Source organism: Haliotis rufescens, unplaced genomic scaffold, assembly GCF_023055435.1.
Source record: "Haliotis rufescens isolate VD_foot unplaced genomic scaffold, xgHalRufe1.0.p SCAF_11, whole genome shotgun sequence".
NCBI classification, from domain to species: domain Eukaryota; kingdom Metazoa; phylum Mollusca; class Gastropoda; order Lepetellida; family Haliotidae; genus Haliotis; species Haliotis rufescens.
In genome coordinates this window covers 20,121,594-20,136,742 of record NW_025963791.1, presented here as the reverse complement: position 1 = coordinate 20,136,742, position 15,149 = coordinate 20,121,594, and the positions used below count along the sequence as shown (strand labels likewise).

General features: G+C 40.7%; 1 protein-coding gene across 1 annotated transcript; it reads right to left on the bottom strand.

Annotated features, from left to right (window-relative positions):
- Nucleotides 1-9,560: 9,560 nt before the first annotated feature.
- Nucleotides 9,561-14,174, bottom strand: LOC124137247 (zinc finger protein Noc-like). The gene is made up of 2 exons (XM_046503472.2): nucleotides 13,798-14,174; nucleotides 9,561-11,695 (listed from the first exon to the last, which is right to left on the bottom strand). Exons 1-2 carry the CDS (start codon nucleotides 13,858-13,860, stop codon nucleotides 10,256-10,258), a joined length of 1,503 nt encoding a protein of 500 aa, XP_046359428.1. The 5' UTR covers nucleotides 13,861-14,174; the 3' UTR covers nucleotides 9,561-10,255.
- Nucleotides 14,175-15,149: the final 975 nt, after the last annotated feature.

Genomic DNA, 15,149 nt, shown 5'->3' with positions numbered 1-15,149 from the left:
TGTAATGTTTGGCAAGGCTAGATTACTGCAGTATCAGGTTACACCTCTTCTATTAGTGCCTGTTCAACGAAAATGGCAATTTGTTCCACACCCGAGATATTACATTCGCATAACTCGTTCTATAATGACATTAAACTTGAATACTTCATTCTTATATCAAATATTTTCCATTAAAACATAACCACCAATCGATGGTTTCTCGAAATCCGTGTGCGCTCATTGCTTGCGTATACCGCCCACTCCCTTAGACACACACTCACTCACTCAACCATGCCGAGCCCCCATTAACATACAGTGTGTGTGTGTGTGTGGGGGGGGGGGGGGGGGGGGGGGGGCGAACAATTAGGACACAGAGCAAATGCTATTTTTTCCATACTTTCAACCATATTCGTTCACAGTTCACAATTAGGACACAGAGCAAATGCTATTTTTTCCATACTTTCAACCATATTCGTTCACAGTTTACTCAGAAATAGATGGATTAAACTTCTCACTTTTTACAACCTGTATTCATCGCCTCCCTAATTTGGTTGGACGATGGAACTATACCCCACCAAGAGAAAGGCAAAAGCAATTTAAGTCACCTAAATGCTGTCTCCCATTGTACCCATTTCGATAACCACAGGCGATTGTACATCTCATCTCAGTATCGCAACAATCCAAATAGTTATAAATATAGTAATCTGTTTAATAGTAGAAAAGCCAGCGTTTTAAGAAAGCTTAGTGTTTTCTGTTCAATTCTTATGAAAACCTAGTCCTCTGTTAAAACCTAAACTCCGTTAAACTCAACCTACATGTACGTTCCTTGATGGTCTATTAATCTATTCAACCATGTTGCACGTCATATGCCGTTTTTACGCGGTCTGAAATGCAATAAGTTCTGTTCTGTCCCGACACAGATGGCACTATAATAGAGGGTTCCACTTGGCGGAGTCCAGCCTACCCTGGGTGTGATCATCCTTTCTGACATGATCAGTTGTATTTGTGCCTGACAATACGAGGCTAGGTATGATGAATAACCCTCTCCAATCCTAATATACTGGTAAACAATGGAACGCATATCCGTCCAGTCACCTCAATGAGGGCTCTTGAGGCCCTTCATGATGTCCCCATGTTGAGCGAAGGTTTAATTGTTTGAATACAGCACCTAACACGAACTCGTCCTGTCATGTCGCGAACAGGCGAAGGAGAAAGAGATTTACTGCTTATAAATTTAGTTGGGGCCAAGTGCTTTCACAACCACTCTTTGAAGGTGGAGATTTGTTCTTTTAGCGAAATTAATGAAATACAAGACTTCGATATGAAACGCCGGGTTGATTTCCATTCCTTGAGAAACATAAAAGGTTGTAAACGTCGTTTGAAGTAATTTATTGAGACAAACAAATTTGCATTGTGAGATATTTACTATTCTATCGTTCCAACATCAGATAGCCCTCTTCAAATGAAAAGTTAAATGTCAGTATCTTCAACGAGGTTATAAAATGTGTTTAGTTTTACAGTCGGGTAAAATATAACATAATTAGGCCCTTACTATCTTTGACAGGTAGTTGACAGGGAGAGCTCTTTGTTCTAAAGTGATGGATGACACAATATACAGCCTGACCATAGCATGAAGCACATACACACACACGTTATTACGCCAATAACCGCTCCCTAAAGAGGGGCAATATTTCAAGCATGACGTCTAAGGAGGTCTCTCTTGGTGTCTGTCGAATGTGATCATGATCTGGGGCTAATTAATTAAATAGTTTGACTTAAGTGGTAGGGGTAAGCGTCTGTCAGAATGATGGTTTGATGCATCGAACATTGCGGTTTGGTTTATGATGTAGCCTAAAGCATAGGGCGGTTGACACATGTTATCTGAATATGAGGAAGTAATTATTTATTAACTGTTGTGATCACTTGTGATGTCATGCATGTGTTATGGATATAAATCGACAGTATGCAAGTCACATAGCCATAGGCTTGGCAGAAGCTTTCCTATTGTACGTTACTGGGTGTCATGCAAGTCGTTAAATGGCAATCTCGATGGTGATCATATATCAAGCGAACACTTTTTCAATCATGTCAATAAAACAAACCGAATGTGTCTATATGTAACAGTGTGATAAACAAGGGACCATGCCCTTATAAGGCTGATGACAAAACCTCATCCGGAGTGATCCTATCATCGACTGAGTAATGGAAATATATTGATATTGGAAACATATGTATATTTTTTCATAATAAATGAGCCACGTGTCAAAATATGGGTAACAGTCGTTTTAATGTATGTGTGTAAAACAGCATGGCGCATGATGTCCTGGCGGGATGCAGTCATGAAACATGTGCCATAGTTGATGGGTATCTGATGAAGCACGTGCATCACACAAGAGGCTTCAGATGAAAAACTCCAGTCACGTGACAAGCTACGAGCAATTTCTGGATACATTTCGCTATTGCCATAATATTTTATTAATACACGAGATACCGATAACGACTAACCTACACAATGGGGATGTAACAGGTTTAATTAATTTCACTTCATATTGAATTGGAAACGTGTTAATTGAGAGTGGGTACAAGTTTTCGACACAGTCATATTTTCAAATCGTGACACGAAACGCAGGCCGTTCCTGTCAGTGACGCTTATCAATGCGTTAGCAGACCCGTGCCGATATTCTACACTGATACGTCCAATAACATCGGTTAGAAATGAAAATATTTTTACAATCATTATCCCCTTATGCAATCTTTTATTAATAAATAATACCAGTTTTAATTTCACGGTCATTTTATTAATTAGATCCATAGACATTATTAAAAACATTGAGACGCCGCTGCTTAATGTTCAATGTATGATAATCATCGTCAGTTGTACATACAGAAATAGTATTGGCTTAGACCAAATGTTACCAAATGCAAACAGTTGTAGAATACTTCAATAAATTAAGATAAGATACGTAATTTATTCTACAAATATAAGTTAACAAGTAGTGTGGCTAATTAAGATTAGAGACCCCTGAAGATCCGGGGTAGAATAGGTCTTCGGCAACCCATGCTTGCCATAAAAGATGACTATGCTTGTCGTAAGAGGCGACTAACGGGATCGGGCGGTCAGGCTCGCTGACTTGGTTGATGCATGTCATCGTATCCCAATTGCGTGTATCGATGCTCATGATGTCAATCACTGGATTGTGTGGTCCAGACTCGATTACTTTTCAGACCGCCGTCATGTAGCTGGAATATTGGTGAGTGCGGCGTTAAACAACCAACCAACAAACAAACAAACAAAGATGTGGCAATTTAAGAATGACAATATTCATACCGGGAGTATTTAATTCCTCTACTAATTGTTTTCCAGTTACTAATATTTCTACAGGGAGCTGCAACAGCACAGGCTTGATTTTATTCGACAACAGATATTAAACATAATAAGTCAAGCAATAGTGGTTCAGTCTATTTACATAAAATAATGTGGCCACATTATTTTCTGTACACAAATTGGGATGTAGGCAGAATGGTAGTCCTGCACCATGACCGTGGAGTATATTTATTTTATGAAAAAAAATAATCTAGAAATGCATACAAAAGCAAGTCTAGCCAGCACAAGCTAGCTCTATTCCACAGCTATTTTATTTTTAGAGTCAAGAAGGATATTGTGTAATATAAAATTTCAGAGACTAAATGTTAGTCTAGCAGAATGGGACTGAACCGGACATCTGACTGTAAATCATGTAATATTGGGATGAAGCTCTGCCTAAGTAATATCTACTAAGCCTGCACAAAACTACGACCCGTTAGGTCCTCGACGGTCTGTTGTAGAATCGTGGCACCTGATGTGAATTATCCTTTTTAATGTGTGACGAGGGACCATGGAACAGTCCGAGTTAAATAAATATGTTCTGTCCTCTCCGAACCCCTATTATACCAGAAACCCATCAATACGGACGGTTACTGCCAGGAGCGTCTGCATGAACTAAGGACAATAGTCAGTTTTAGGTAACGATGACACGTTAAGTTGGTTAATTGTGAATCCGGGGATTTCCCTGAACTGTCGGATTAACGAGGTTTGCGTTTTAAAGAAAACAATATAGCAGTTATTCAGTAGTTCAACATATATGATACATCACCGTGTGTCCATATTACATCATAAATCTTCCGGGATATATAAACAACCGCCACATGGCGCTTGTGACAAGATGTCAAGAACTCCAATTTTATGACATGTATAACACACTGGGTTGATATATTTCACATCACACACGACTGAATTATTAACAATTTGGAATACCGGGAGCGCCGTGTGATATCAAAGTCAATAATTCATATGGAAATTGAAAAGCATACATCACATAGTTTCTGCTTCATCAACTTTAGGCTCGTGATAAACAAGGAAAGACGAGTGACGACCATCAGTACGTCCGCAACGTTACCTTAACACACGGTCTGCTGAAAAAGATGTAGTTCCGTACGTGTGATTGATGAGACTCTCGACAAATCAACATCACTATCAACCCTGTTTTTTATAATATTTGATACTGGAATGAAAGGGATGCATATATCAAATGTGCATAAACTGGGACAGGGTCATTTTTTGTGTGTGTGTGTGTGTGGGGGGGGGGGGGGGGGGGGGGGGGGGAGTATGTGTGTGTATGGGGCGAATGGAATTACAAACATAATGATAATATGTGGTCGATTGTCGCCAAACAAAGGCACTTATATGTTCAAGATCATATAGTTTTCAATCGCATGGATGATCCCGCTCTACAAACAATATTGCAAGTCCCTTAAAATAATTTTGAAAAGCGTTAAAAAACGTAAGGGAAATGAGCATATTTTTAAAAAGGAATATTTTGTAAGGATAAGATATATGGATGAATGCCTCTTAAAGAAGTTAAGGAATATTTTTTTATTGGTGAGTGTTCCGGAAGAGGTAAAATGTGTGGGCTGCCATGATGAGCGATTCTGTAAATAGCACTAGTCCTACTGGAATGTATCGACACTAAAACACCAGTTTCACCTTCCTAACACTCGTCACACATGCATAGGTTTCCATACCCAGACTACATTAACAGTGTTGGGTCGGATGCTCATATGAAATGTTACTGACGTAGCTATCTTGTTTGTTTTTTATTAATAATAATCTCCGGGGAAAAAGAAAGTACACGCCCATGTTTGTTGATTTATCAATGATGATTTATTTGATGCGGACATCATAATTGTGCTTTGGACCTGACGGTTGCAGTGTTTCGGCGACAGTGTTCAGCCTAGTAACGTTTTAATAACGTTTATCCTTGTTTGGTCAAATCCAATTTACATGTGAATACAATGTACTTTATTTGGCCCGGCGGTTTATGTGTTGATAATGCATACACAATGATCCATTTCTTGTTATTTACTATTCAATAAAATATATTCACATTTTGATTTAATTTTGCATAATTCGTAAATTAAAATTAATACATACATCAAAATATACAAAATATTGAGTGCGATGAGATATAAAAAGAATATAACATACAATGAGATAAAGACAAAATATCAAATACAATGAGGAATAATCAGGCATAGCAAGCGTATATTTATTTTGTCCTGATGTGCCGGTACTGAACCGTGCATCACTAGACATCGTTTTTGTGTTTGTTTAACGCCCACTTTGTGACGGCTTCTGTAGATATGCAACTCTGGACAGTCAAGTGATTGATAGTATGGGCAGTGTCCACCATTGGGGCTCGATGACAACCAACCAAATCACGGAGCCAATCCCCCCGATCCCACCTATTCTAACCCGAAATCCCCCGATATAGGTGCTATTGTCAGACAGTACGGCTTCAACACTGTCCTCTGACAGGTGTCAGTTGATACGTCAACAATACACAGTTGTCATCAAAGATTATAATACAAATGCTATTCTCAGCACAACATGCATATCTATCGGTTTATATACTTATGATTGTCCATTCATTTGAATGTACACAAAGCATTTTACTAGCACGTGTGAATTTCTCCAACAAATATATATCACGTATATGAAACATACATACATGTACAGCCAGGTAGACCTCCTCACTGCCAGTCCTTCGTTTAATGGCGACGTATTCTAGGCAAAACCATGAAACCCTTCTATACGCTATAATATAAATAAACATTGCCCTCATTTTATTTCTAAAATTAAACTTCAATTTTACCACCCACAAACCAGCTAAACCAACCCAGAAAGGTAGCTGTGCCTTCAACATCCATTGCAAACCTACAAAGCTCACTAGCTAACTCCAAAGCGAATTATTCCCTGTTTAATTGAAGCCATCTGTCGACGGACTTCCTTTGATGTCTACAGTGGGTATCTCTAAATCATTCCCGCATCCTGTCCCCTTGTAATCCATTCACAGCGAGTCTAGCACAGGGACGCTCGTTCGCATATCGTGTTTGCGGTATATCGATATCATGCACACCTAACAGAGGATTACAATCGTTGTACTTGTAATATTCAATTACTTTTAATGACTATAATAGTGGTCCGCTATGCAAATACTTCTTCACATGCATGCTGTTATTGTGGCTTTATTTACAACAAGATTTTGGAATTGATGGTTTTCCTTGATTTTATTTCCCCATGCTGAAAGCATGTTACTGTTTTCGTGATGTATATCAAATGAGAAGGAAATCAGCCCGGACAGAAATAACGGTACAATGATTTACTTTTACAGTATCATTCAATAAATAATTCATCTTGGTTTTTCAAGTATTTTGCTTTGTTATTGTGATGGAAATGTGTAAATACGAATTAACTTTATCTACAAAATTTATCGGTACTGAATTCGTTTAATAACATAAAATATGAAATGTAAATGTCTGCGACTGTTATTATAATATATAAAAATGAAATAAAATTATCTACTTTATGTCTACTAGTGGTGTATATTTCCCTCGCATCTCTGTTTTCGCTTGGGAATTGGTTATTTGAATAAATGATGAATTGAATCTTAAAAGGACACGTCTTTCCCACAATTTCATCCGTGTTGATGATTTTTTCAATTGCTAAACAACTATTGTAATTGATTTTACAAGTGAAGTGGAAACATAGAAGTGAAAGCCAATACTATCTTCGGCTAATAACTCTTATGGCTTCACTTGGTGCGTGGAGCATTGGATAATATTGGCTGTAAAACTTCTCTCTCTTGGATTTATCGCGAGTGTAAAGTGGTGTTAATGTAAACTATCAATTTTGACGACTGTCAGCGTTATGTTTGTCTGTCGTTGAGGAACACGTCGCCAAACACGACCTACTCGCGCCGGAACTGATTACAGCCAGTCGTGTGGACACTACTATCTGTCGAAAGCTGACAGTTTCGCCACATGCTCGCTGTCAATCTCACAGCTTGCAAGTAGTTTTCAGGGAAATAGTCGGGGCGGGAGGCGACCGCCGAGTTGAAAGTAGGCAACAACAATTTACCTGTCCATCGATATAAACATATTCACTTTAAGAAAGTCATTTTGTTAAAACCGCTGTGTATTTTACTTAAAAGAACACAACCATGTTGTTGGGGAGATGTTGATATATTTCTTAGATACAATGAAATGCATTTCATTATTTGTCGCTTGTATTTTGTCCACGAAGGATTCATCCAGAAATATATTACGGAGCCTGGGTCACTCGCGGGGATCAATATACATATGTATACGGACTGAAGATACACTCCACAGGCTCCACTTTGGGTATTCTTTAAACCAAGACAATCAATCCTTCCAATTATTTTACAGAATGTAGTGAATTGGCTCAAAAAACCTCAAACCTCGATCACCAGTATACGAATCTATTTATAAACATTCTAAGCATTTGTCAGCAGAACTTGACATATAGATTAAGTAATAACTGCAGCATCACGAATAGAATATGTTACGGGGAAAATATATGTTTCAAATCAGCCGAGATGTATATGATTTCACAGTTTTTTTGGTATACGATGACATAAAAATAATCGATTTTTTGGCAGTTATCATTTTGAATGGTTTATCCTTCGTGTTTCCGTGTATAACAAGCCTTGTAGAGTGTAGGGGGTACTATCATCCCCATCTTTCACAGTAGAGTATGGTCTCTAGTACCGATAAGGCCTTAACTCTCAAATGCGTATAGTCCTACGCCATGACTGGAATATATGTAATTAATGAAAATAAAGCCAATCTTGATTTACACAAAAGCAGATGCAGCCAGCTCTAATTCACATTATAAATAAGCATCAGGGGAAATTATTTGTCTTTATTTTAGGGCGAGAAATGCATTTTGTAATAAAAGATTCCACAATAAACCCCAATAAACATACACAATATTAATTGCATGTACAGAAATATGTACATGGTGTTTACGAGTAGAATAACCTATACCCGTGTACAATAATCTAATACATGATTATACATGTATATACTGCCGGGCAAAAGAAAGTATACGCTTGAAAAATGGATTTCACCAAACAATTACAAACGTTATCAAACCGCTACTTGTCTGAAAACAGTCGACGAAACGCTGCAAACTGAACGTCTAAAACACAACCATGATACCCGTATTAAATACATCGCCATTTCTTGTTTGTTGCAATTTTAGCCACAATCAAACATAGGTGTATACTTTCTTTCGCCCGCCAGTTTATAACAACTCAAATACATGTGTTCAGATATTGTACGTGGTGTTATATATAGTATAAGGCCATATCCGTGTACAATAATCTAATATACGAGTATATAGGTATAACATCCCATATAAATGTCACTAATCTAATATCCGTGTAAAACGACCCGTGTAAAATTTATAATAAACTGGATGTGATACTGGTAAGCAAATACAGTGTAATAATTCCAGGAGAGATCCGACTAGGTCTGTACGATTCTAATGTTTCTCAGTTATTGAACAAAATATCGGGTTCATCTCTAAACTTTATTGTCTGCTTCTCCGACCAATACATTGAACACAAAATCTCCCTACAACTAGAACGCGATATATGAACGCCCGCCAGGGGTACAAAAGTGAGATTGATATAGGTGTGTATGTTTGTGTTTGTGTGTGTGTGTGTGTGTGTGTGTGTGTGTGTGTTTGTTGACTAATCAGAAGGTCTGTACGTGCGAGGTACCAGCTCCGACTTAAATAAAGACATCCTTCGCACATCCTTCAAGTAGTGTGTGTGTTCCTGCAAAGCAGATACCGCTCCAAGGAAGTTTCTCGGCATTCAGTTTTGTTAATAAAATGACAATGGGATTTTTAAATTATTAAATCAATGATTAACTTTAAGCGAATTTGGCCGTCAAATTTCCAATAAATCTTAAATGGACCATGCAATACTGTTCACGCCAAAAAAAACACGTTGTTAGATCATTCAAACAACACGTTTCATAAACCTAATTGCTTGTCGGTTGTTCCTTACAAAACTTGAACAATGTAGAACTAACTATCGACTTGCCACTAGGCGATAAGTACGTATTACCCTCTGTCAGAGGCTACTGAGAACACAGACGGAGACATGCTTGGGCGATATCAAACGCCTTCAGTTCTTGGAGATGACGTCACGAATGAAAGACAAACAAGGAAATAAAGTGAATGCATCCGATGCATATAAAATTTAATAATAAACAACACCTTTCTGACATATACAAATCTTTCTTCTTATATATACATAGCATAATCTTATATCAGCACCCATCCTGTCAACAGAGAGGTCTACATCATACGGATAGAGGGGGTGGGGTGCTGAGGGGGTGGGGAGGGGTGCTAGAGTCACACAGTAGAGAATTGAAAATAATCGTAGACAAGAAAAAAGATGAAATGATTTAATAATTAATAGTTTGGTCTTAAACGGTAGCACTCATGTTGCTCTCAATTGTCCATAAATAAGTAGGTTCCACATGGATGATCAACATTAGATGCATGTAGTCCTCACACAGGGGATTGTAGGAGGAGCGTGGAGATCAGCGAGAACATTGTTCCTGGTTCCTACTGGGGCGCCACACCACATCACACATTGAGCAGAGGTCGCTATTGGGGTCTCAGCCGTGATGAAGTCGCCGTGACAACAGTGACGATGGTCCCGTCACTCACTCACTCAGTCACACGCACAGTGCAAGGTCACAACTAGTCACTCACTCTCTAAATCCTCAGTGCACATTTTTAATCACACGTCGTTGCTTGTAGGAGATAGTATCACACCTTCCCACCTGTGTGGGGGCTGTGGCAGTTAGTAGGTGGGACAGTCTACTTTGGTGGGGCCAGATACCCCGCCCCGTCTAGTCATGGGACAGCAGCAGCCCCCAACCTCTGACCATAGAGAGCGTAGGGGGAGTAGTAGGGGGAGAAGGTGGGGAACGCCTGGGATGGAGCTTGGGGAACACTTCCTAGGGGGGACTTGTAGGGGTGGTATCTGTTGGCCCCAAGTAGGGTGGACACTGGGCTCAGGCTTGTAGGATAGGCCCTTCTGAGGGAATTCGGACTTAGGGGTGCTGGAGTTGGGTAGTGTCCATGGCATGATAGGGGCGACGGCAGCCCTAGGCCATAACTTGCTGCTAGGCTTGAAGCGTCCATGGTGGAGGTATGTGTTCTCAAGTGTTGTAATAATTCCTCTGAGGTTGTGAACCGTTTACCGCAGTATTCACTGCCAGCAACCCAGTTGCAGATGTATGGAAGTCCTTGTGTGGTCAGAGCACTAGGGTGGTACAGAGAATGGAAGGAGGAGAGACCTGACGAGCTGCTGACCAGGGACCCAGCCGACGACAGAGAGGACAGCATGGGCAGGGAGGCCCCGGGGAGGCCCAACCCGCTGGTGAGGCTGGTAAGAGATTTCTCATGAGCACATTGTGAACACCCTGGAGCTGTACACGTAGAGGAGAGGTGAGAGTTCTGGAGAGTCAGCTGACAGTTTGTACAGTAAGGATCTCTACACACGGGCACTAGGGTGGTAGCTCCTGATGGTGTCCTTACTCTTGCATACGCAACATAGGGGGATAGGGCCGAGGTGGCAGCAGCACTCGCCTTGAGGGCCGAGCTCTGGGCAGCAGCTGCAGCAGCTGAGAGGCTGGCGTGGGCAACCAGAGAAGATGTGTGGTAGGCTGGGTTGGTGGTGGTGACCTCTACGGGAAGACCGTGGTGGCCGATGAGTGGTAGAGCTGAATAAGCTAGGTGGGGTGCTGTGGGTAGGCCCCCCAGGAGAGACGGGTGGCTCACAACACCTTTCATGCTTCCCAGGCTGGTTGGGGTGGGGAGGATGGGGGTAGTATGAGCACTGCTGGACTTGATATGGTGAGGAGACGAGGAGTGTGGGGAGTGGTGTTCGTGGTGGTCCCCCTTCTCACTGCCTCTTGCGGAACCATGTCCACTGGAGTTGGAGCCTGTTGACGACACAGGTCTTGTGATGGCATTGCTCACTGAAGTGTTCTCAGAGGTGAATTTGCCGCTCTCAGAATTACCAGAATTGTTCTTTTCACATCCACTGGAAATTGGCACAAGGGGTGGAATTTCTTTAGGAGGCACGGTCCTGAAGCCTGGTTTGGAATCCCGACCCGAGTCCTCCCTCTTATCAGAGGAAGAGGGTCTCTTGCTGTCGGACTTATCCAGGGACTTGTCAGTTTCCTTCTTCTCCAGAGGAGGGATGATAGGCTTGGACGGGGTGGTATCTTTTCCAATACTCGAGCATGTTTGGGCCAACAGTGCTAGTGGACTTTTCTTGGCATCCAGCTGCAATATACAAAGAAAGACGTTTTAACAATCCATTCATTTGTTTGTGTTCATATTTTTTGCCAGATAAAACTACAATTTATTGCAAAAGCGAGAAGAATTCTCAAAGGTTTTTCATCATAAAAATAAACACGATATGTTAACACTCAGAAGTAAAATAATTTAGCAGCTCGCAGAATAAAAAATAATCATAACACTTTAGTTGCAATTATTGGCAATATATGTTGTAGTAACTACTGTTTGGAATATATTTCATTTAAATAATAATTTAAAAAAATAAACCTGCAAGATTGACATTGAAATTGAAAAAATATCAAAGCCATGGCACAAGGTCCTTTGCTGAACATCACACAATTATCGTCACAAATGTTACATTCATTAATTTTCTGTTTGTTATTGGTAATATTGCATTGATGACAGTGCTGGCAACACCCTGTCAATCAAATGTCCTCGTTAATATACACACGCATTCTAGAATAGCAGTTTACACGTGTAAATTACAGGCGTTGTTTAGATGTATGTAGTGACTTGTCAATCAACGTTATTGACATCAATAATGCTGACAAAATAACCCGCACTTTATTACACGAGAAACGTCAGGAAGCAAATGACAAAACAATGCAAGAATTGTTAATGTCGGTATAGTCGATGTTGTAGACAATGACGAAGCCGGGAGGTGATCAATGTTGTTGCGGGCTGATTGATTCCCTGTCTACGGCCGCTACTGATGCCGGTGTGACACACAACACCATCCACTAATCATTACTACTAGGCCTCATCTCGCCCCACTAATGAAACCGACATGCTCGTCATTCTGTTTACATGGAATTGTGAGCAGGACTGCTTTTCCCTTCGTGAATTAAAAAAAGATACTTTTAATGCATAATAAGCACATTATTTTTTATTCGACGGCGATTTTTTAAACAAAATCATCTAGTATAGCTCTTTTAACAATTTGCTTAATTAAAGACACGTTTCTTGTTAAATCAGTTCTATTTATGTTTTGATTGCCTTATTTGTGCATACTTCCTTGTCCTGTTAAGCTCTAACCTGACACCTCGGTATTCTGAAATTGGTTTAGAGTTGATTTATCTGTAGACTAATGAACAAAAAGAAAATTTTCTATTTGAAAGAAAGGAATAATTTCCGTTGTGACATTAAATATAAATAAGCCGAAATATAAGGAAACAGGAAACTGTTATCAGATCCGAATGATGCGTTTTCAAAATCTCTAGACAACTGGAGGTAATACCTTGCGGGGATATAAAAATTCATAAAATTCCTTTTACTGAATTGAATTGAGGCTTCTTATATCCTTACGAGATAACGTTGTTGTGCTTAATTACTTAAATATATACTTGATAAAGCCTAACTACCAAACACATATTTGAAAGATAAGCTGCACTCTGAAAAACGCTTGGAATGGTGTTATTATGCACCCGATATTTTTTCAGTCTGTATCTCAAAATGATGTAACGCAAGAGCAACGCGATTTGTCTTTAGGTCGTTGAAAACACGAAGCAGGTCGCCCACGTGATTTTAAGACAACCGGAAAAAAAGCTAAAATCGCTTTATTGATATATAATCTCAATCAAAAATGTAAGGAAAATATCTAATTTGTTCAGCATATTTGTTTGTGTCTAAGTCTGAGGAAGGCTCATTGAGGGTGAGCGAGGGACGCTTCCTCTATCGACCCGTATTCCAGTAGGGCAACAGCTCTACACTACAGAAGGCTATCACTACTCAATGCTGTAAGCGTACAACGCCGATCTCGGTTCCAGCAGTGGAGTCACTTAAAGGGGCAGTGCTACTCGAGGGTGCGACTCATCGCTGTTCTTTTGTGCAGTTTTTAACGATTTAACACGTTAAAAGGCGTTTTTGGTTTAATTTGATAGCATAATACAGCATTAGAGATGTGACTGACTTGATTGAGTATGAATATATCGCATAAATATGATCGTTATATTATTTTTTCTTCATCACTCCGAAAACACGAGACCCCGAGAATGGGAAAATAGCTGAATTTGTTGTATGTGATGTTTTCGTACATCAACATTAAACCCGTGATATTATACTGTATACTACAAGCATCAAATACTTACAGTTGTTGGGAGAGGCTGAAGATAGTCCGGATGAAGGTATTGCGATGCGCTTGACGTCAACATGATGTCGTATCAAAATAATCCAAAACGTTTAGTAAAATCCCATCAACACACTACGAGTACATTTGTAGCACAACACTGTACTCGACACAAGTAATCACTGGCTGTAGTATCTAGGCGCGCACACACACCTCCTGATCTCGTGGACGTTATACTCCGTTATCCTGCAACATTCAACTGTGGCTTGGGCCGTCTCCGCTCGCCGAATGTCAATCAGACTCTGAACCCCGTTAACCGAACCGCACAAGTTTTATTGAAACATGCCGCCCAACAAGACAACACACTGAACACGAGCAGACAACACTTGTGAATTACTTCAAGATGAAACGGCTTTGCCGCCTGCCAATGAAATCGTAAATAAGGGCTGATCCCATGCTGTGATTGGACGAGCGGGTCGACATGACGTCGGGTTTGATAAATGCTTCGAGTGATGAATAGCTCGGCGTGAGCGTTCAGCCAATCAACGAGCGCCTTCATAATTACTTGGCAGCTAGCCAGACGTCACCTCATGCCCCAACAATCAATCATTTTGATGGCCTGTCCGTCAATCAAGCTTGATTTATGTCACCGCGCGCTGTTAATGTATACTTTGTAAAGAGCCAAATAAAAGATGAAAAGCGACTAAAGGGTTGTGGTAGCGGTTCGGCCCGGCTTATTTACTATGCGTTATGGGTAAAGCGGGCCTTTGGATGCGAGAGGAACAGCGAGCAAGGCAGGGATGCGGCGGCGTTACTGCTTCGGTGGAGGAGAGGGAGGGAATTCTTAGTCTTCGAGGAAAGAAAGGAATGCCCCACGATCCTAATGGCGTCCTAAGAGTTGGGCAGGCACATCAAAAGCCGCGCTGAGGTATTGAAGAGCTTATCAATCAATCTGGTACAAGTAGGGGTGTTTGAAAACAGATTGAGACCCGAGCGGTGAAAGAGTCGACATCTCACCGGTGACAGATCTGACAATTAGGCGGCGACTTCAAAGCGATCTCGTGAGATACTTATCGTCCAAGCCAAACATGAACTGTAACCTAATCATACGGCGGACCGTGAACAGGGATACCTCGCATTCAAAACATTCTACGATCAAAATGACGCTAAATAGAAATTTGTTGCGTACTTATCGGTGATCGGGTCTTAAGTACTGCGTAACACTCTAACATAATGAGACCCCTGGGAACGAAGCACACCTGGGGAGGGGGCAGCAGCACACCCTGGGGAGGGAGGGGGGAGGGACAGCGTCGGGGAACACCTGAGAGGTTCAAGGTTTGTTTTCTGAGAATGCCCCACCGGACTAGCGACAAG